The sequence below is a fragment of the Puma concolor genome, chromosome A2 (assembly GCF_028749965.1).
Source record: "Puma concolor isolate L17-30 chromosome A2, mPumCon1.1.hap2, whole genome shotgun sequence".
Classification (NCBI taxonomy): domain Eukaryota; kingdom Metazoa; phylum Chordata; class Mammalia; order Carnivora; family Felidae; genus Puma; species Puma concolor.
This window is the reverse complement of record NC_141668.1, coordinates 115,748,965-115,771,617: the sequence shown is the minus strand read 5'-3', so window position 1 is coordinate 115,771,617 and position 22,653 is coordinate 115,748,965. Positions and strand designations below refer to the sequence as shown.

General features: G+C 54.6%; 1 protein-coding gene across 5 annotated transcripts in view; it reads left to right on the top strand.

Annotated features, from left to right (window-relative positions):
* Positions 1 to 22,653, top strand: part of GRIP2 (glutamate receptor interacting protein 2) — a 93,813-nt gene that overhangs the window by 28,941 nt on the left and 42,219 nt on the right. Inside the window, exon 1 of one of the 5 annotated variants that reach the window (XM_025921300.2) lies at positions 8,156 to 8,311. The exons of the other annotated variants lie outside the window; for them this stretch is intronic. Within the exon in view, the coding sequence (XP_025777085.1) occupies positions 8,257 to 8,311 (55 nt within the window). The 5' untranslated portion in view covers positions 8,156 to 8,256. Of the gene's footprint in view, positions 1 to 8,155; positions 8,312 to 22,653 lie in introns of those variants that run through there. 5 annotated transcript variants of the gene reach the window in all.

The window sequence follows — 22,653 nt, the reverse complement described above, 5'->3', positions numbered from 1 at the left end:
CTGGCCTGCAGGGACGGCCATGTGGTGGGAAACAAGGTAGGGGGGGTGCACAGACCAGCGTTGCCAGAAGTGCACCGGAGCCCGGCCGTGGGCTGCGTGTGCCCCAGTGCTCACTTTGCCACGTTTGCTGTATTGAATCACACCCACCCACACGTTCGCACGGAGACCATAACAGAGGCGTCTGTGTTGAGAAAGAACAGCAGAGCGGGTATGAGGGTGGGCTTGGGACCAGCCCTCCTGGGTTCAGTCTCAGAGCCGTGTGACCTTGGCCCTTTTCCTTGCTCCATGTGCCTTTGGTCTTCACGTTCATGACACGAAGCTAATCACAGTCCCCACCTCGTGGGGTGACAGAGAAGGTTATTGTGGCAAAAGCCGGAACAGTGCCTACTGCAGAGTAAGACTTAATACACGTTGGTTATTTTTATCCCCATTTTTTCAGACCGGAAACGGCAATCTGAAAGCCAATGCCTGGCACGTAATTAGGAGAAGGTCTTGCTCTGGGAGCCCTTAGAGGCCTCGGACCCGCATCATTTCATGAAGCTGTCACAACCACCTGGTGCCCGGGTGATGTTGTGCCCCCTTTATGGACACAGAAAAGTCCTGGGCCAGGCAGCACAGGATTTGAATCCAGCACTGTTGGCCTCTACACCTCCCCACCAGGCTGTCCTCTACCTAGGACTCGGTAGGCAGGTATGGGGGGCGAGGCCCAGGAGTCAGGGTGGGAAAGGGCGCTGGCTGGGCCTGGCACGTGGAGCCCCTGTAGGGCCATAATTGCGGCATTTCTGTCACCTCTGCCCAAGGGCCCCACAATTTAATCTGCATGCTCGTTAATGGTGCCTGCCCAAGCATTTGCTCCCAATTATTGCGCCGTGAAGGCAGAGCCAGGAACATTAACAGGCGTGCCACCTGTTTCCTGGCAGGTGGCCCTGTTGGTGCACCTGTCAGACAGCCGCCCTGGCCCATGCCGAAAATGCTTGGTGGCATTTTATTTCTTGGCTCAGGAGTGTCTCGGAACCGTCACACAGATGGGCTGCTTCCCCTGGCTGGGTCTGAGTCTCCCGTGGGGTTGCATTCTGGCTCTTGGGCTTGGAGCGGGGGGGGGGGTCTGGTGAAAGTGAGGGGGTCCGGAAAAGGTAATCCCCGCTCTGCCACTTGGAAGCTGTGTGATGCCAGAGCAGTCACTTGCCCTCTCTGAATGTCAGTGCCCCATCTGTGTTACAGGCCAGCAAGGAGGCAATGATTCTCCACCCTGGTACCCAGAAAGTTTCTGATTCAGCCTTAGTTGTTTTAAGCTCCCCAGGTGATAATCACCAGTGATAGGGTGAGGCTTGATACCTGCAGAGCCCTGAGCTCTGTGCCTGGCGTGTAGTAGGGCCCGGTAAAGGCTGTTTCCTTGTGACACAAGCCCAGCCCTTCCAGTTTATAGGACATTCTCACCTCTCTTGTCTCCGCAAAGCAGCCTAATGATTGTCCGAGCTCTTGGTCACTGTCTTCATTTTACCAGTGGGGAAACTGAGGCCCAGAGTGGGGAAGGGACCACACGAGAGAGTGGGGGCTCCATCTTAACTAGCCCAGGCTTTCTCGACCCCAGAGCTCTTGCTCCTGACCCAAAGAAAGGACTGTCTGCCATTCTGTCAATGTTTAACCCTGGCAGAAGACCGGAAGAAGGTGGCTGGACCTTCAGAAGCAACCAGATTCCACCCATGTTATCACTGCTTGTGTCCCCACCCCAGTCCGGTGGCCATTGGTGATCCCTGGCCTCCAGTAGGGCCTCCACCCTCCCTGCCCCCCCCAGCAGCCATAGGATGGTGCTAAACCATGGCCAGACCATGCCCCTCCTCTGCTCCAAATGCTGCAATGGCTCCCACCTCTCCCAGGAAAGCCAGAGTCCTTAGGAGGCCCTGCATTATGCCCCCTTCCCCTCCCCTTGCATACCCCCTTCCTACTGCCCCCTCCATCCTGGAGCAGTCCCCCCCGCCACCTCATGGCTGCCTCCCTCTTTTCAGCCTTTCTTCAAATGTTACCTTCTTAGTGGGGCCCTTTATGACCCCGCCTCCATTTATTTTTATTTTTTTTTTGAAATTTTTATTTACTTCTTTTTTTAAAAAAAAATTTAATGTTTATTTTTGAGAGAGAGAGAGAGAGAGAGAGAGAGAGAGAGAGAGAGACAGACTGTGAGCAGGGGAGGGGCAGAGAGAGAGAAGGAGACACAGAATCCGAAGCAGGCTCCAGGCTCTGTGCTGTCAGCACAGAACTCGACGCAGGGCTCGAACTCACAAACTGTGAGGTCATGACCTGAGCCAAAGTTGTACATTTAACCGATTGAGCCACCCAGGCGCCCCTTAAATTTTTATTTACTTCTACATGGCACATATAACACAGGAATATCCTGGGGCATTTTAAAGGCAAAATCTCAGACTTTTTTTGTTACATGTGTATCTTCAATAGAGTTTTTCCTAAGTGTAATTATAAGAACAGCATTAACCCAACCGAATTAAGCAGAATCTCTCCACATCAGCTGATACTCAATCCTTGTGCAGTTACCCCTGTTGGCTCCCAGTGTCTTGTCATACTCAGTTTATGCAAATCTAAGGTCCCCAGATTGTATTTGGTTGATGGGTCTCAATTCTCTCTTAATCTGTAGCAACCACCTCCCCCCACCCCAGTTTTTTTCACTCTAATTATTTCTTGGGATAACCAGGTTGTTTGTCTTGTGGAAATGCCTCATGGTGTCATTTCATACATTCTTTTGTCCCCTGTACTTGCCATCAACTTGTATTCGAGTCTAAAGCTGGATTTGGTTCAGGTCTAATTTTGTAGGCAGGAATATGTCATGGGTGGTGCTGTGGGCTTCCTTCCACATCCTATCAGGAGGTACACAATTCCAGAATGTTCCACTTTGGGTGATGCTAAGATTGGTCCAGGGGGCCAAATGCTGTCTGCTTGTCTCTCTGTCATAGGGTCTCTTTCAGCCTTCCACGGATGGTCAATGTTGCATCCTTTATTTCGTTAGGACTGCAGAAAGGTGGTTTTCCAATTCTGTTATTTCCTCTGCACTTATTTGCTGTGGTTTTTCTGCTAAGAATGGCTCTTCCTTATTAGGTCCCCCCCAAATACCATTCATACGAGAAGACAGGATAAATGCTTCATTTTTTACCTTCAATATCTGTTTATAGAATAATGAACTGGTGCCTTAACTACCTCCAAAGGGATCAGTGAGATTGGTTTTTTTTTTCTTCTGAGAATCACAAGCACATGAATTTGTACACTTTGCAGTCATTATTCTTTCTGATGCTCAAAGTGACCCAGATTAAGCCGGTGGGAGCCCGCTGAAGCTGGCTTCTTTGTCCCGTCGGCCTGTCCCCATCAGACTTGGAGGGTTTGCTTACTTTCTGGTGCCAGAATGTGTTCGAGGCTCATCTTGTACTATCTCCTCCCCAGTCCTGGAATCAGCCACTTCTCCGGGGGCCCTTGGGGGCCCTTTTAGTGGGAAAAGATGTTTAGAGACGGTAGTCTGGGTTCTGGGGATACTACCCCCTTACTACTTTCCCTCTGTGCCCCGATACCCCTCACCCCGCTCTATTTACTTCTAGCATGTTTCAGCTCTAACATACTGCAAATTTACTTAATTATTACATTTGTCATTTCTTCTCTGCCCCCCCCCCCCCCCCACCAGAATATCCATGAAGGCTTGATTTTGCCCATGGCTGTATACCTCTGGGCCTGGCACACAGAAGGTGCTTAATAAATGTTTGTTGAATGAGTGAATGGATGGATAGATGGCCCTTGTCCTCCCCCTCCCCAAGCCTGGAGAAGTAATGAAGAGGGGTCTGCCCCACCCCCACCCCTCCTCTGCCTGCAGAGCCTCAGGGCCTCTGTCTTACTTAGATGAGTAGAGCTGGGAGGCAGAAATGTCACCACTTGGCCCACGGGGAAGAAAGGGCCAGCCCCAAGAAGATTAAAGGCATGTCTGATGAGATGCTAATTTGTTTCTGGTAGCAGGCGGGTGTGGCAACAGCTCTGGCCTCTGGGGCTTTGTGAGGCTGAGAAGGAATGGAAAAGGCAGAATCTGAGGGGTAGAGGCTGGTCTGCATCCCTCTGTGATTGGTGTCCTTCTCTTAGCCCATCTTTGAGTTCTGTCCGCTCATTTTTGAGAGGGTCAGATGTCCACGGCCAGCTTGGACCTGAGCTCAGGCCTCCTGACTCTCCCTCTGGGCTGATCTGGTGTTCACCCCTGGTTTCCTCTCCTCTGAGAGGTCCTGTGCTCTCCCACACTGTCCCTGTGGCTGCCATTTCTGCAAAAGGAGCCCTGTGAAAATCTGGGGGCCACAGAAGGGAGGTGCCTGGCAGGTGTGTCTGAGATAACAGACAAGCGTTAAGCGCCTGGAAACCAGAACCCCAGATATCCATTCCTGACTGCGGACCCTGCTGTCTGCCAGGCCAACTGCTCGCTGGAGGCTAGGAACCCATCATGCAGCTGAGGCCTCCTTCCACTGCCTCCCTGACCGGCCCTGAAGGCAGCTTGGAGATATGAACATATCTCTCCATGTTCTGTTCATCATTCCCTCATTGTGCATTTGCTGAGTCCCCAGTCTGTGCTGGAATCTGGGACGCTTAGAGGAGGGAGGCACTGGATCGGCCAGGACTCTTTTGGGTCCAAGTTACGAAAAACCCAACCCAAACAGGCTTAAGCAGAGAAAGGAATTTATTGGCTAAAGTAACTGGAAAGGGATATTGCCGACTTAAGGTGTGGTGGGTTCCAGGTGCTGAGAGGACCACATCATCAGGGTGTGATCAGCCTCAGTCCTCCCTCCCCTTTCTCTCTGCCACCAGCAGCTCCAGACTCATGCTGTTTTCTGTACCCACGGCCCCCTCAGGGGGGAAGGAATTTCCCTTTCTGAGTAGTTTCATCCTAAGTCCCAGAATAATCTCTCATTGGATCGACTTGGGCCATGTGCTCATTCCTGAGCCAGCCACCAGGGGTGGGGTGGGAGTGTGCCATCGCCAAGCTCTGGGTCAAGCGCTCTCCTTGGGGGGATGGGCGGTGGCGCCAGCTCTCCCCACACTGAGTGCGAGGAGCGGAGGGGCTCCCCGGGGAAAGTGGGTGATACTGCTGGAAGAAGAGGAGCAGGAGGCAGAACAGCGGGGGGCCCCCGCAGATGCCAGCTGTCGGAGAGCTCACCACCTGGAGAAGCTGGCCTGCGCCTGGGGAAAGGTGTTTATTGAGCACCTACTGTGCTCTGATAAGTGGAGTCATTGTTTCCTCCCTGGGGCCCCAGGAGGTGCACATTCCTGTCCCCTGGGTTCAGATGGGAAAGAGACTCAGAGAGAAGCAGCACCTATAGTCCGGGAGCCCTTAGTGTGCAGGGATCGTGTCCTCCTCAGCTCTGCTTTTGGTATAGCACCGAGCACAGAGCCAGCGAGCTTCTCAGGAGGACCTGGGTCTTCTGGGACCCAAGGAGCCACCTCCCAAATCAGCTCCGAGCAGCTGGGCTGGAGTGACTTCTGGGTGTATCCTGTGTCTTCAAGATGAGGCCTTGAACTTGGGAAGAGATGGGGAAATAAACTTACTCCTTCCCGCAGTCCTCCCTCCGGGGCTCACCACAATGTACACAGGCCCACTCATAGGGACTCTTGTCTTGTGCTCACCTCTCTTGGCTCCTTTTCTTTAGGATAAATTCTTTCCCGGGGCCTCCGTGGTGGCTCACCTGCCCTGCTCATTTGCCTGAGGCACCGAGGTCCATCTCTTAAACCTGAACTCCACTTAAACTGAAGTTGGGCCTCTGCTACACCTACCAACAGCTCTCTTAATGAGAATGCTTACATGTAGTATTTATTGAGCACTTACTGTGTGCCAGGGGTTGTTTTGGGAGCTTTATGTTTACCCTATCTTTTTTTTTTAATGTTTATTTATTTTTGAGAGAGAGAGAGAGAGAGAGAGAGAGAGAGAATGGGCAAGGGGCAGAGAGAGAGAGGGAGACACAAAATCCAAAGCAGGCTCCAGGCTCCGAGCTATTAGCACAGAGCCCGACGCAGGGCTCGAACCCACAAACCGCGAGATCATGACCTGAGCTGAAGTCGGATGCTTAACTGACTGAGCCACCCAGGCGCCCTTATGTTCACCCTATCTTATTTCCTCCTCACAACATATAAGGTCTTGACACACTCCTGTGATTGCTCTCCAGGCCATTTAACATCCTCAGGCTCCCTGTCCCACCCTGCCCTGAGAGCTTCCTTTCTTCATCTGACCCGTGACAGTCCTGGAGGCAGGTGAGGTGCGGTCACTGTGTCCATTTTGCAGCTGAGGAAACCAAGGGAAACTTACCTAAGGCCACACGGGCAGGGAGTTTCCAAGCTGGGTTCCGTCCCCAGGTGTGTGTGTGTGACCCCAGTGTCAACGCTCCAGCTTGGCCGACCCACCTCTCTATCCATGTGTGGCTCTGGCCTGGGGGATGTCTTCACCTGTGGGGCCTGGGACACTTGCAGGGCATCCTCCAGGGTATACTGGTGACAGGAAACCCTCCTAGGCCAGGCTGCTGGATCTCGCCACCCCCCCGCCCCCCGCCCCCCGCCCCCGCTGCCTCAATGCCCTCTCTGTGCATCCTTATTTATTGTACTTTCCACGTGTGCCTGAAACCACTGGGGCCATTTATCTTCTCACCAAAGGCAGCGACGGAGGTGGGGGGCAGCCTCGTTCTTGGCCAGAGTTCTTGCTCTGGACTCGGACTGGCTGGGCTCCTGCCCTGGCTCTGCTGCTTAACAGTCTGCGTGGCTCTGGGCAGGGCAAAGCCGGCAGGTGCTCAGTACAGAGCCTGGCACACAGTAGGGGTTTAACAAGAGCTCCCTAACAGCCTGGCTGCGGTGGTGGCATAGTCTGGCAGCTGGTATCAGACTCTGCCACTTACATGCTGTGTGAGCCTGAGGCTGTCTTGTACCTCTCTGAGCCTCAGTTTCCTCATCTGGGAAGTGAGGATGATCCTAGGACTACCCTGGTGCACTGGAAGGCTTAACTAAGATGTGCATGGAAAGCACTGGATTCTTGACTTTCTTGTCTGACCTTAGCCAGGCCGTCACCTGGATGGATTTCCTGTCTCCTCCACTCACACACAGGTGTTGGGCTGCATGTAGAATAACCATAATATGAACAGTTGTGATTTATTATTTATCAAGCCCCTACTGTGTGCCAGGACTCAATTAAGTGCTCTGTGCACAGGCTCATACAGGCCCCACTGTATGAGAGACAGGAACTGTTAGCCCCATCAGTCAGATGAGAAAACAGGCTCAGTGGGGCACACTGAGCCAGGATTCGAACTCAGGTCTCCAGAGACTTGTGATCTCTGACTCCTCCCCTCACTGTTTGCTAGGTCAGAGCTTTTCTGTTCAGCAAGAGGAAGGGATACCAGATGCATTTATTGAGTTCTTGCTGAATACCCGGAGCACTCCTCATTACTCCCATCCATTCCACTCAGTCAGCCAGCCGGGTGGATTCTCTCTGTTACAGACAAGAGTCATTGTCAGGATAAGGAGTGAAGAGGCAGGGCCTACGTCTCATCATTATGCACCAGCGACCCCATCGAATGCCTGTGCTGAGTGTAGGGGACACGGGACAGGTGGGCCCTATCCTTGTTTCAGGGAGCTCCCAGTTTCAGGGGTGGATAGTCAGCTTCAACCTAGTATGAACAGAAAGCATTATTGAGACCCGATAGCAAGGATTTCCAGCGATCAGGGGTCTCTGAAGTCTGAGCAGACCTTCCCAGGCAGAGAAGTTCAATGGTGCCATGCCAGACAGGACAGGCATTTGAGGTGGAGGGCCCTGCAAGTGCAAAGGCCTGGGGGCATCAAATAGCACCGCCTGGGGAAGGCAGAAGGAGGGGGATCTGCAGATTTTGGCAAAAGAAGGGGTAGGCAAGGTAAGCGCTTTGGGAGAAAGAAGACTGCGGTTTCGGGCCCGGGTGCCCCATGAAGGTTTGCCTCAGGGTTCGGAACACCCTGGTGCTTCACTCCCTAGCTGGGGCTGCGGTGGAGGAAGGGACTTGCTGCCACAGATGCCACTGCCGATGCCACCGCTGCTGGCTCTGGGGAGGATTATCTATTTTAGCAACTCGGGAGGGTGGAGGCTGGGAGCGCCCAGCCTCTGCCAGTTAGCACAGGCGGCTCCAGAGCGGAGCGCACAGAGGAGCGCCTGGCTCCAGGAGCGCAGGGAGGCTTGGGCAGGTCGTGTCCCTGGCCCTGGGCCCCGAGGGCCCCGAGGGGTTGATGCTGGCTGTGTCGCTCAAGTGGCGGCTGGGCGTGGTGAGGCGGCGACCCAAAGGTACTGAGTGGGGAGATGGGCAGGGGGCAGCCGGGCTGCCTGCCCAGGGGCTGGGCGGCTGGACCCGATCCGGTTGGAAGGCGGAGGCTGAGGGCTCCTGGGGACCTGGGGCCTCCTTCCCTGCCCCGTCTCTGCCTCCACCCCATCTCTTCTGGCACTGTTTGGGCTTCGCTTCTGTTCCGGGTTTCTTTCTGAATCTGTGTGTGTGTCTGGTTTCTCTCTGCCCAGCCGGCTCTGTTGCCTTCTGCATCTCTCCATCTCTCGGTTTGTCCCCGCACCGCCCCCACCCCCCACCTCTTTGTCTGGCGGAGTCTCTCTGTCTCTCTGTCCATCTTTTTTTTTTAATTGTTAATCTAGTCTCATGGACCATATTGTTTTCAGATTGTTGTCCTCTGTCTTTCCATCTTTCTCTCTGCCTCTGTCTCTTTCTGTTCTCTGCCTCTTACTGTCTCTCTCTTTGTCTGGTTCTCTCTCATCTTTGTTTCTCTCTGCCCCAACCTGTTTTTTCCTTGTCTTTCTCTCCCCTTCTGTCTTGTTCTCTCTCTCTGTCTCTCTCTCTCTCTCTCTCTCTCTCTCTCATGGTCCCTGTCTGCATCTGACTGTCTCTCTTCCTCTCTGCTTTCCTGTGTCACAGTCCCTTTCATTGTCCCCCTCACATGGCATGTCGCTGATGGCCTTTATTTTCCCTTCTGTTTGGGGCATGAGGTTGTCTTGGTCGAGCTGGGCCGGCAGGGTTGCTGCGTGTGTGTGTGTGTGGGGGGGGTGGGGGCCAAGGGCTGTGTGTGGGCATTCAGGGCCGGGGGGCCGTGGGTGGAGGCAAGACTTGACCCTGGGTGACATGGAGTGTGTGCTGAGCCTCACTGTGTGCAAAGCCCCATCCTGCACAGGCGGCTCCAGGAGGGGGCCCGGGAGGGGGGAAAGGCTGAGGGGTGAGTCGGGGTCAGAGTAGTGTCCAGCTGGGAGTCAAGCTGCCCAAGCTGTGTGACCCTAGGTTTCATCTGTGGCTTCCCTGTGCTGCCATCTGTCCGTCGACAACATGGAGGGGAGGTGGGAGACGGTGGATTCACAGTTTTTATGTTGCCGGCCTCAGAACTAAGAATAATCATGCTGTTAATAAGAGAAACAGTCAGTGACATTAATTCAGTGCCACTGTGTGCCAGGCAATACATTCACTTAGTGATTCCTCACAACAGCTCTGCAAGGTTGGTCCCGTCCTTATCCCGATTGTGTAGACGGGGAAACAGGCACAGAAAGGGTAAGTGGCTTGCTCTAGGCTACACAGGCAACACTCAGAGGCTCTCTCAAGCCAGCTCTCCTAACTGCCATGAACATTTTCTGGACTTGGAGGAGCCTACAAACAGAGGGGCTGCCTGAGGAGTGGTCAAAGGGTAAGGTAGTAGGGTCTTTGGGGTATCAGAGGGACTCTAGGCTCTGTACTTGCCCTCAGGCTGCTGCTGGTCTGACATGTAGAGGCCTTTGTCAGTCCCTTCCATACAACAGAGCAGGAAAAACTTGGAGAGTATCAGGAACAGAGTTTCCTTTGGGGCTTTCCAGGGACTCCTGTGTTGGGACCACCTCCAAGGGAGAAGTCCCCTGCCCCGTCAAGGCTGTTGTCCTCCTCTTCAGGTCCACAGTCCCTGAGAACCGGGTGGGATCCTCCTAGGCTGGAGGGATAGACAGATACATCCCGGGCTGTCCTCGGGTTTGGGAGAACAGCCAACTAAATACTGTGGATCAGGCTCTGCCCCCTTGGAGGTGGAGAAAGTACTTGTATTATCCATAGCCCACCTGGATTCAAATGCTATCCCCGTTCTTCCTTCCTGTGCAGCCCACTCAGAACCTCAGTTTCCTCTTCTGTACGATGGACCCAGGAAAGGCCACCCTTCTGAGATTGCAGTGATGATTGGGAAAGACTAGCGCAGAGCCTGACACACAGTAGACACCTGGTAATTTTGAACTTCATGTAGCCACTCGCTTCCTACTCCCACCCCAGCCATATGCACACCACTGACCCCAGGGTGGTGTCTGGGACCAGCAGACCTGTAACAAAACAGAGGGGGGAGCGCACCCCAATTGGGGGCACACGGTGTGCTGGCGTGTGCCAGGCTCCTGTCTGACATCTCTCCACTTCTTTGCCGGGGGCTCTGTCAGAGGCACAGGGAACTTGTTTTCATCCATTTGTGAAAATGTAAAAGCTCAAGGGAGAAGGATTCAAGGGGGGAAGATCGGAGGAAGGGGAGGTGTTTCTTCCGTTTATGTTTCCAAAGCATTTTTTTTAATGCCTAAGGGCACATCTTCCCACTTGTAGCTGGTATTTTCTAGCAGGCCTTCCTGTCCCGTATCTTTTCTGGGTAAGGCCCTTAAGTTCTTTACCCTGTGATTGTTTAAGGGTGGGGGTCTCTGGGCCTTGCGGCCAGATGAGACCCCTCCTGTGTCCCTCAGACTGGGATTTGAGGCTTTGCCCAGATTTGTGAGCTATACTCCCCGCCCAGACCGGGACTGGAGATAGGAGGTGTTCAGTCCTGACTCAGCTTCCCCAATTTTGGTCAGGGGTCCGAGGTGAGAGGAAGCACCTAACGTGTATGCACAGATGGAAACACGGCCCTGCTCCATCTCAGACAGCCCTGACAGTGTCTGGATGTCCGCATCTGGACAGTGAGGAAACGGAGCCCTCGGGGGTGGGGAGGGGCCTGTGGCGCTGGCCTGACTCTAACATGCATGTCCTGGACCCCAGTGCCTGCAGAGGACACAGACATTCCCAGGCCACTGTGCCTTCTTTCCTAGCCTGGGCATAATGATGGCATCACCCCAGAGGATTCTGGGCTATCAGATCAAGGTTTCCTATGGGGCTATGCTTGGGCCTTTGCGGGCATAAAATGGTCATGTTTGATTCAAAGAGTGAGGGATTTTGTTTGCTGTGTGTGGATGTGAGGGAGGAAGGATATACAGAGCACAGGCCCTGGAGCCAACAGCCAGGGATTTATCCCAGCTGTGCAACTGGGCCTAGTGGGCCTCAGTTTTCCTGTCTGTAAAATAGAGTTAATATTAGAGCCTTCCTCCTTGGGTAGGCTGCAAGGACAACTGAGGTGAAATTTTCAGAGTGCTAGGTGTCAGGGCCCCCGAAGGAGATCACTTGCAGTTCCTGACCCAGAGGGCTTGGGGGAGGAGGAAATGATGTGTAGATGATGTCGGCACTTCAGTGCGATGGGGTGGGGGTGGGGGTGGATGGGTCCACTCGGTACCTGGAGAAGAAAGAAATGCTTTTGCTTGAGGGAGGTCAAGGAAATCCCCCCTGAATGGAGTTTTTAAGGATGAATAGGAGTTTGCCAGGCAAAGGGACTAGCTAGCACAAATATCTGAAGCTTCAAAGATCTGCCTCAGGGAGCTGAGAACTTTGTGAAGAGTGTAAAGAGAGAAGGGAGCCAGGGTGGAGGAGGCAGGAGGTTATGGAGTTTGGACTCTGTCCAGAGGTCCGTGGGAGCCATGGAAGGTCCCTGAGCAGGAGAGAGGGGAGAACAGCTTTTTGTGTTAACATAGGCTCTGGCTACAGTGCAGACTACAGGTGAGGATGCAGGGAGGGGACTAGGGTGGGGTCCAGGTGAGAGGTAGGGAGCTAGGGCTCTAGGGTAGGTGGAGTTGATGGATGTTGAGGCAGTAGACTATGCTTTGCCATTCACGATCTGAACAGGTATCTGTTAGCACCTGTTGTGTGCTAGAACTACTGTTCTAGGCCCCAGGGGCACATACGGTAGGGAACTAGATCGACCTAAATCCGGGCCCTTCTGGAGCTGACATTCTAGCAGCGGGAAAGCGAGGAAAATGTATGGCGGTGATACGTGTGTGCAGAAAAATAAAGCAGAAAGAGGAGATGGGGTATGTGGGTAGTGTGTGCGGTTTTAAGTGGTGTCTTCAGAGAGGGCCACACCGAGGTGACATTAGAGCAAAGCCTTTATGGAGGTGAGGGAGGCCACATGGCTATCCAGGGGAAGATGTGGCTGGCAGAGGCCGCAGCCAGTGCAAAGGTCCTGAGGTATGAACATGTTGGTTGTTCCCAGGCTGGCAAGGCTAGAGCAGAGGGGCTGAAGGAGGACAGAGGGTATGGGCTCAAAGAGGTTCTGAGCAAGGGCGTTATTATCTGGCCTCCCAGGCCCGGGTGAGGAGAGGGGATGTATTAGAGGAGCAGTGGGCAATTTTAGGGATAACAAGGTTATCCCAAGGTTAAGGACAGGAATCCCTCTTGCTGGCTACATGGCACCTCCTGGGCACAGGGAGGGACTGTGCCTCACCCTCCCGAGCTTTCTCTGCCTGCACCCCCTCCATGGTGCACATCTGTGATGAATTATTTACTCCTTCCTTCCCCTCTGTAATGAGGCTCTCTATCTCGCCTCCACATCCGGCTCCTGGCATGTCTCACAGTGCAGCAGCTGCATTGGGGTCTCACATCTGACTCCCAATGGGGAAGCCAGCCCCTCCCTCCAGTGCCTGAACAGCTCCCGGCTCCTAGGCCTCTGCCCTCCTCCATGCCCAGACTGGGGAGGGCACCAGAAGTTTAGATCAACTGCAGTGTCTCAGAGACCACGGATTTCTTTATTTTATCAAGAAGACAGAGATAAAGTGCAAACCTCTGGTCCTGTTCTTTGTTCCCCAAGCATTTATTGAGCACTTACTGTATGTCAAGTGCTATGCTGAGTACTTCACATGTACTTTCTTATTTTCACAACAACCCTGTGAGTTATGAACTAAATTGCCCCATTTTGCAGGTAAGGAAACTGAGGTCCAAAGAAGAAGTGACTTTCCAAGGTCACACAGCTAGGAAGGAGATGGTGGAATCTGTGCCCTGCCCCTGCCCCCCAGGCAGTCTGACTTCCAAGCCCAAATGTCTCACCACAGGGGCATTTCTCAGTGGTCAGTTATCTGGCCACCCTGCCAACAAGAAGGGACCCCTCTGTTGCATTCCCAGCATGTGGCTGCTGGTCTGTCTTCCCCAGGCTCCCTCAAGGTTCTCCGCCCTCCCTCTGCTCCCCCTGCCCCAAGACAGCCCTGTAGAGACAGCATTGGTGCCTCCCCAAGATTGCCCTTCCAGGCTAAGGGGCCCCATTTCTCAGGGTCTCTCACCCCTCCCCACCTGGTCACCATCTCTGTCCATGTCCCAGCCTGTGTGTGTCCCTCTTGTAGGGCAGAGCCCAGAGTTGAGCCCAGGCAGGGTGTGGGGAAGTCTGAGCAGGCTGGGCCCTTTCCTGATTCCGGGCAGTGAACCGTCTTGATGGCACATTCACCTTGCCCATGTCACCCACCAGAACTAGTGCCAATCTTGTCAGTTAATGTCCCAGCATTGTCTCCATTTGTCAGCTTGAATGCTCAGTCCAGTGGGACCATCTGCCTGTCTTAATTGCCCGGATAATTGTGAAAGCTGCGGGCCCTGTCTCCCTTCCTGGGGAAATGGCCTGATGGAGCAGAAAGAACATCCATTAGACAGGAGACTGAGGCTGACTCTACTTTTTGGGGTCCTTCAGTGGGTGCTTGCTCTTCCTGGCTTCAGTTTCCCTTCTGTGCCCCCTGCTGTGCTCTCCAGTGGCTGGAAGCCCCCTCACTGCCTTCCCCCCATCCACCCATTTGCTCTCCTTGGGCTGACCTTCTGTCTCCAGCCCCCACATTTCGCCGTCTTGGCCGAGGTGATGGTGACTCATAAGCAGATGTGTGGGCAGGTAGGCGGGCCAAGGGAGGCCACACACTCAGCAACCTCTCACAGCCGCACAACTGGGGTAGTGGGTCCCTGTGGGTGACCTTGGGGAAGGTCCTTGCCACTTGCTGAGTCTTGATGCCCCGTTTGCAGAATGAGTCTGTTGAGGAAGGTTTGTTTGAGATTTGGAAAAGGTTGGGGATCCTTGAGTCTCAGACAGAGACTGGGGTGAGGGGGTCCCAGGTTAGCTGAGGTCAGAGCTGAAATAGCACCCAGGGACCACAGGTTCAACCCCGGCTCCAGCCCATACGTGCACCCCTGTTTTACACGTGAGAGGGTTGAGGCCACTTTTGCTGAAGGTCACCCAACCAGTCAGAGGTAGAATCAGGACTTGAACCCAGGGCTCTGCTAAGGCTCCCACGGCACTACTGCTGGAGGAGGCGATGCTAACAGGCTGGGAGGGCAGTCTAGATTGTTCCTCACCACTTTGGTGTCAGGCTCATCTGGGAATAGATGGGCAAATAGGGTGGGACATCTGGTGAGTGGACAGAAGTGGGACCTAGAGGTGCCCGAGGGCATTGGGAACCCAGATGAGGCATCAGCAGCTAGAGGATCAGGGAAGGCTTCCTGGAGGAAGGGACAGCGGGCAGCCTGGGGGACTTGCAGCATTTGGCCAGGCAGGTAAGGGATGAGGGAGGGGGCGTTCCTGAGGGACCATGAGTGTGAAGGCTGGGAGGTGGAAAGGGCTCAGGTTGTGTGATGCTGGGGATGGGGGTGGGCGACGCTGGAGAGGTAGGCAGCCGGTTCTGGACACGGTTTGGCAACCTCCCAGTGGTTCTTCCTAAACAGCACTGAGGGGCCGTGAGCCGTGGGAGGCCTCAGCTGGCAGGCAGCAGGCACTGGCCCAAGAATCTCAGTGTCAAGCCTTGTCCTCAAACAAGTGGCCCACCCCCAACCCTGCAGGGCCCCCCCACCCCACAACTCCCCAGTGGGAGAGCTGCTGCCCAGATCTCCTGGGATATTCATGAGCTGTGCGGGACCCTTGGGTGGGCCTTCCCAGATCATCACCCTGCCTGAGGCGCCCCATCAGCCCCTGCCTCCAGGGTTCTCTTTCAATGTTCAGGCCCACCAGGAGGCCACGAGATAAAATGAGGCTCTCACACAAAGCCCTTTTGAGAACGTGTGGCTCCCGAACTGTGATTAAGGCTTTGGAGCCAGACACTTGCATATTCCTCAGTCTCTTGCCCCTCTGGACTCTAGTTTCCTTATCTGTGGAAAGAGGTGATTATCCCAGCCTCGTGGGCCTGGTGCAGACACACTGGAGGTAAAGGCTTGCCGAAATCCATAGGGATTGAAGATGCACGTGTGAGCATGGCCCCAGAACGCTGGGATGTGTGGCCAGCCACACACCCAGGGGAGGCCCTCAGGATGGGATGGTTGCTCGTGGGACCATGCGGTGGAAGCCACATCCAGATCCTGAGCGGTGGCCTCCCTCTCTTGCCAGGGCTCAGAGGCCATGGCCCGGGTCCAGACAGGGCCCCTGACTCTATGCGGGGCAGTCCTGGGGCAGGGGGTCTGGGTGCCCCAGGGAGCCACAGGAAGCCACAGGGAGGCAGGCTCCAGCTCAGGATAATGGAGCGACTCATCCTTTGACTCTTCAGGAGTTGGGTGGCTGCTTAGGAGGTGGTGAGCTTTCCACTCGTGGAGGTATACTAACTATATCAAACAACAGAAAACGTTTCTGTGTTGATGTGTTAGAGGGGATGAATTATTGCTTTCTTTTCCAACATAGCAATCTAGAGATTATGCCTAATCACCATTTATTTTTCATTGATTTATCCTAGCACTTACTGTGTGCTGAGCTTAGCCCTGGATATAGGGTTGAAATCAATAAGCAAGATAGCCGGGGGCCCCTGTTTAGTGGAAAAGAACAGGTGAGCAAATGCATCGGTGGAAAGACTGGGAGGAGGTGAAGGGGACTCACCTGGTGTGGTCAGGGTGGGCTTCTTGGTGGAGGCAGCATTTAGGTTGGGCTGTACGGATTTTCATCTTTAGATGTGGGGAGAGACTTCCAGAAGGAGGGAAAGGCCCATGTAAAGGACCCGAGGAGGGAGTACCTGATTCTGACAATCTGTCCCTTGGCCTGTACTAGCTAGAGTCCTTGGCCCAGTCCCTTCTCCTCTCTGGACCTCAGTTTCTCCTCAAGTGGGAGCAGCAGGGCTTTGGAAAGATTCTGCAGCACACTAAACATCAAGTGCTTGGTATCCAGTAGGTGCTTTGTACATGTTAGCCTTTTTTTTTCCTCTGGGGCATATGCATTTGGACAAGGGTAATGCTTGACCTAGAACGTGGAAGGTGGGATTCCAGGCATAGTGCTCGCCACAAGGCTGAGCCCCAGTTCAGTCTCCTACTCCACTCTGTCACTCGAGGGCACAGCTTGAGGGCGGTGCCTTCCCCTCCCACATCCTCATCAAATACAGGGGCTGTCGCTGTAATCAGGCTCCAGTGTGCAGAAGCTCCACCCGCTGCTCCTGACAGCTTGAGACCATTCTTCCCTAAGTGTCATGCATGTGGTGGCCACGGTGCCAGGAATGCCCCATTCAGTGCATTCCCTACTCCAAAGCAGGTCTCTGTGTCGTTGGGACCCAGCCCCACTTGCCGGCCCAGCCCACCTGCTCTTTTGGGTCCTCTGACCCCAGCCATGCTGGTTGGTGCCTTTCCCTACATATACTGTGCACCTTTCTACCTCCCGCCCTTTGCCTAGGCTGTCCCCTCTGTCTCGAATGTTGTTCCTTCCTCATCTTTGAGTGTCTGGTTCCTTTGTCCCTCAAGGCTTGGCTCAGACACCACCTCTACCAGGCAGCTTTCCCTGACTCCTCCTCTTTGGCCCCCTTTGCTATGTTTGGGCCTATAGCAGATCCTCTTTGGGTATAGTTCCTTCTGCAAGAGATGCTGATGTTCTGACATCACATATGACGTTCTTGGCATGGAGTAGGCCCTGCGTGAGCAGTTGCTGGGCCTTGAACCTGGTCTTTTGACACCCAGCCCAGGGTTCTCCCCGGGGCAGGGCAGGGAGGAGCCGTTGCCAGGGTGGCATTGACCTCCTGAGGTTGGAATGCATAACACTGCTCTTTCCCAGGGCTAAGCCCTGACAACTTGCCCATTTATTTTTATGTTTTGCTTTTTTTAAGTTTATTTATTTATTTTGAGAGAGAGAGAGAGGGAGAGAGAATCCCAAGCAGACCCTGTGCTGTCAGCACAGAGCTCAATTCGGGGCTCGGGCCCACAAACCGTGAGATCATGACCTGAGCTGAAACCAAGAGTCAGACGCTTAACCGACTGTGTCACCCAGGTGCCCCATGTTTTGCTCCCTTTGCTTGAACGGCAGTGAGAGGGCAGGTGGGCAGAGTCAGAGCAGACTCTGTGGGGAGGAGCATGACGGGGGGGTGGGACTGAGGTCAGCTGAGGCCCTCATCCTGTGCAGTGACTCTCTTAGCACCCAGTCAAGTTTGTTTTCTAAGGCAGTTATCCCTTTCTCCCTCTAAACTCTTCAATGGCTCCCCAGTGTCCTCAGGAGAGACGCTGGGGTTCCAGGCTTCCTGCCTCTAAGGTGCCTTTCTGCTTTCCTCCCCTCTTGTCCCCACCTCTGCCCCATGCCATCCTGACCCTGCAGCCCATTCCATCTGGCCACCATTTGGAATAAGATCACAAAAGACCCTGCTAAAAACCCTTCAGCAGCTCTCCTCATGCCCAAAGCAGAATCTTGAACTCCTCGTCTACCCACCAGCCTCAGCTGCACTGGCCCCCGATGTCTCCCTTTCCCCTTCCCATCCTTCACCTCTGCCTGAACAATACCTGCCCTGAGAGGCTCCCTGACCGGCCCCCCCCCCCCCCCCCCGCCTGGTGCTGTCCCGGCTCCCCTCAGCACCATCTCATTATGTGTCTATACTTGTGTGTTTTTCTCCTTTGACCTCTGCCCTTCCCCTGAACTGGCAGCAGAGAGGTAGGCTCTACTCATATTTTGTTCACTGCAGAAAGCTTAGGCCAAGCTTAGATTCTAGCTGGTAGTGGGTGCATGATAAATACTCTTTGAATGCGTGAGTGGCCAGAGAGACAGGACAGGGCTGTGATCACCCTAGCTACCTCTGTGGGCCCCGTACTTGACAGTTTTCTAGGTGTTTTGTTTATTCACCGAGTTTCTCACAAGAATCCTTTGAATGGACAATCTCATCAATACTTTAGAGGAGGAACCTGAGGCTCAGGGAGGCCCTCTGCACGGTTGTGGCCTCATGTCATCTTTTCCAGGAGGGAAGCCATTGCAGGTGTCGGGAAATACAGAGGGCAAGAGGGAGCCTTAGGGAGATGCCCTACTCACAGCCAGGCCTGGGCTGGTGCCTCTTGACCCTCTCCAGTTAGGAGATTCCCAGAGACTCCCCAGGGGCAGCAGTGTGGCCCTCCCCCTCCCCCCACAGTCCTTTGTCCTTCCTGTATCTCTCTGGGCTGGGGAGAGGGCTCCTGAGTGTGCCTTTCTCAGGGGGATTGGGGTTGGGGTGTTGGTGCAGATGGCATCAGGAGTACCTGGGTTCAGATCCCGGTTCTTCCTTCACCTTCTGTGTGAGTAAGAGCAAGGGGCTTCCCTTCTCTGGGCCCCTGCTTTTCATCGCTGAAGTGCGGGTGTTGTGGATGAAGTGAGGAAAGATGTATACAGCGTTGAAAGTCAGGCCCGGCACACAAAGTCTCTGCACCACCTGGTTCTGTGGTTCCTCTCACATCCCAGAGCCTCCCCCTTCCCTCTGAGCACACGGCCTGTCGCCCGGGTCCCCTTGGCTGGCATGCCGCTGTGCCCTCCAGGGCTGGAGGAAGGCTGTGGTGAAGGGTACTGGCAACCGGCAGGTGTCTGGGGCCACAGCCTGGGAGCCGCCCACCGACGTGGCACTACCCCCCGAAGCTCTCCCTAGCCCGCCCTGGAGTAGCTGAGGGACAGTGGGGGTGTGTGTGGAACAGTGTGGCCGGAGTGGGGACTGCGGCCAAACAGCACCTCCTAAGAGGGGGGTCACTCGTGCCTCGCCCGTGGCTGCTGGAAGGGCAGGCTGGGTCTCAGTTTCCCCAGCTGTAAAATGGGGACCCACCTCGTGGAAATGTTTACCAACCAGGCAGGGGGCCGCGATTGTCCTGGCCTGGCCTCTGGGGTGGTTTGAGGAGAGGGGGAGGAAGAAGCAACAGAACAGCAATAAAGGGTTTATCTGTCTTGTCTTCAAATCGCCGTCTCTGCCTCGTTCCCACCCAGACTTCATTTCCGGCTGTCCGTCGGGGAGGGTGGTGGTGCTGGCGGGCTTGGTACAGCTCCCCTGTGGTCATGGTGGACTCAGCCCCGGGGTCTGAGAGGAAAGGTGGAGGCTGGGGTCCAGGCTCCCACTCTGTGCTGGTGGGGCTCCCCAGACACGGCCCCATCTGGGTCTCGGTTTTCCGTCCCAGTTGTGGCAGTCACCGCTCCTGGGTGGGCGGGGTCCAGGGGTGCCAGGAGTCCCGAAGGGTGTCCTGCAGGGACAACCTGACACGCCAGAGAGCATCATGCCAGTGGCACCCTGTTAAGAGACACTAAGAAGGGCCCCGCAGGCCTGCCTTCGTGTAGGGAAGAGGTCATGTGTGCTGGACAGTCACAGTTTGTGCAGCCCTTCCAAGTCTCTTCACAGAAGTGACTGGCCCGGAGTCACATCGTTCAAGGGTGGCAGAGCCAGAACTCGAACCTGGGTGCACCTGACCTGTGTGCTCAGCCACCTCCAAGTTCTTCCTCTCTGGTCTGTTTCACAACATTGGTATATGAGAGTCTTGGTGGGAAAGTGGACGGATAAGTGCTTTCTGACTTATTAACATGTGGTCTCCCTACCCTAGGGAGTATGCTGTATGGCGAGGAAGCTGAGGTCCACAGAGGCTTGGACGCATGCCCCAGGTCACACTGCAATCCATCTTCCAGTTGTCTTGCAAAACCTAAGGACGTGGGGGTGTCAGGGCCTCCGCTGGCCATGGAGGATCTGCCCACCGGCTCAGTGGCCCTGCCACCTCCCCTAGGTTGTCCAGTCTTCCTGTCTGCCCATTCACAGTGCTGGAAACATGACTGGGAGCTGCTGCCGGCCCGGATCCCTAGCAGGCCTGGCTTCTAGCCACCTTACACACCCAGCAATCTGTCCCCTTTTCCCTCTGCTTCCCTGAAGTTTGGCAGCGCTCATTGGATGAGAGGGGTCGTCTTTGGAGCAGGACCGACAGCAGCTTCGCCTGCTCTCAGCTCCCAGAAGGGACCCTTGCTGCTCACTGCCAGGCCCCCCTCCCTTGTCCCTCAGGTGGTGCCGCAGGTCTGAGGTCCTTAGAGAGCCTTCTCACTCCCTTGCTCTATAACCATCCTTGGCTCCCATTGCCTACAGGATGAAAGCCAGACTCCTAACAGAGCACTTCTCAAACTTCTGTGTGTCCCCCGGGGAGCTTGTTCAAATGCAGATTCTGATTCAGTGGGCCAGGGTGGGGCCTGAGAGTCTGCATGGCTGAGGAGCTCCCCTGGGAGGCCTTAGTAGACCCTTCACAGCCTGGCTCCACGTGCACTTCCTGTCTGGTCCCCTCATTTCTCACCCAGGATTGCATTCCCCGACACACACCTGCAATGGCTTTTCCCTTCTTGGGCACATTCCCTCTCATCTTTCAAAGTCAGACTCAAAACGCTTCCTTGGTGGAACCCCAACAGAGCCAACTGCTCCTCATCTGCACTTCTGGAACCCTTTACTAGCCCCTGAAATCCTGAGAGGCACACAGCAGTGACTTTCATTCTTTTTTTTAAAAAATTTAAAGTTTATTTACTCATTTTAAGAGAGAGCGCAAGTCGGGGGCACAGAGAGGGAGAGAGAAAAGCAAGGCTTTTCTCGAACTCACGCAGGGCTCGATCTCATGAAACCGTGAGATCATGACCTGAGCCGAAACCAAGAGTCCGAGGACTCTTAGGTGTGAACCTGGCTCCACCCTCATAGCTGGGAGATCTAGGGCAGGTGACTTAACCTTTGTGCCAGATATTTATTTAAACCCTGCTTTGTTCTAAAATGGACCAGCACTTGCTTCCAAACCCACTCTTGGATAAAATCAAGAGGAAAATGTGCTCAGTGGGATGGCAGGGACAGAGGGCAGAGGGAAGACACTGTTTCCCACCTGTCTCCTGGTGTCTCGGTCCCCAGCGCCTGGCACAGCGGGCATTCAGAAAAACACCGCACGGAAGCTCTCTCATAACCCATGGCGTGACCTTTCCAGGAGCTTCTCATCCACAAAAGTAAATACCAAAGGAGCAGGAAGAGAGATCGCCAATCTTCATCGCTCATTTAAATGCATCTGTGTGGCGAGCAAATATTTTCTTAAAAGAGGGGACGGATGTAGCTCTAAAGGCTCTTGCACCATGCAGCTGGCCCCTCAGGGAGCTGTAAATAAGGGGTGAGGGGAAGAGGGTGAGAGTCTGTTAAGGGCGGTTCACAGGCTGAGAAGGGCCATGTCCCTGCCTGGTATGGAGCTGGGACTACCCCAAGGTGGCCCTTAGCGTCCTGCTCATGGTCATTGAGAGCCTTGTCCTGACTATTGCTGGGTACCATGGACGAACCTGAGAGCCTGCACCCCCCCTTCCCTGCCTGGCTTGATTCTCCCAGCAAATTCCTCCCAATTCGGACCCCCTCTCTGACCCAGTGCTCACTACCCCTTCAATGGCTGAGTCCTTGGCCTCACTTCTGGCCCAGTGAGCTTGACCTGGAACCTGGACCCTGCCCCCTGTGGTACATGTGGAGTCACCCTAAGAAGAAGGCAGCCTTGGGGCGCCTGGGTGGCGCAGTCGGTTGAGCGTCCGACTTCAGCCAGGTCACGATCTCGCGGTCCGTGAGTTCGAGCCCCGCGTCGGGCTCTGGGCTGATGGCTCAGAGCCTGGAGCCTGTTTCCGATTCTGTGTCTCCCTCTCTCTCTGCCCCTCACCCGTTCATGCTCTGTCTCTCTCTGTCCGAAAAATAAATAAATGTTGAAAAAAAAAAATTTAAAAAAAAAATAAAAAAAATAAAAAAAAAAATAAAAAAAAGAAGAAGGCAGCCTTGGGAAGTGGGCAACGGGAAGGAACCTAGAAGAAGCCCCCAGTCCCCAACCATGGTACTGTACATTTTCATTTACTGCAGGACACAGAACAAACTGGAGCCCCATTTGTTTCCATGTATCCAGGAAACTCTCCATGGGAGCTGGGACCTCATCTGTGTTGCTCTCTTCTGCATTCAGCAGGAGTTAGGCATACAGGCTATTGACACCCTGTGTCCCTATCACCCCCCTTTCTTCCCAGCACCTTTGCGGGGTCTGGCCCTCAGTAGGTGCCCGCATACACTGGTGGGATGGAGCGCAGAAGCAGCTGGGCGGAGGGGCCTTGTGTGTCCATCAGGGTTGGCAGAGTCAGTCCTGAGCTAGCGTGGAGGAATGTAGGAGTGTGCAGGGCTGAGGCCCAGCCGGGGCTGGAATTCTGATCAGCTGCCCCTGCCCATCAAGCCCAAGGCAGGCGGATCCTTTGCCCATCTTACTCTGTCTTCCCCAAAGGCTGGGGGAGTGCTCTATGGGGCAGGCTGCTGGGCTCATCCTCCCCAGGCCCTCCCTTACAGAAAAGGAAACT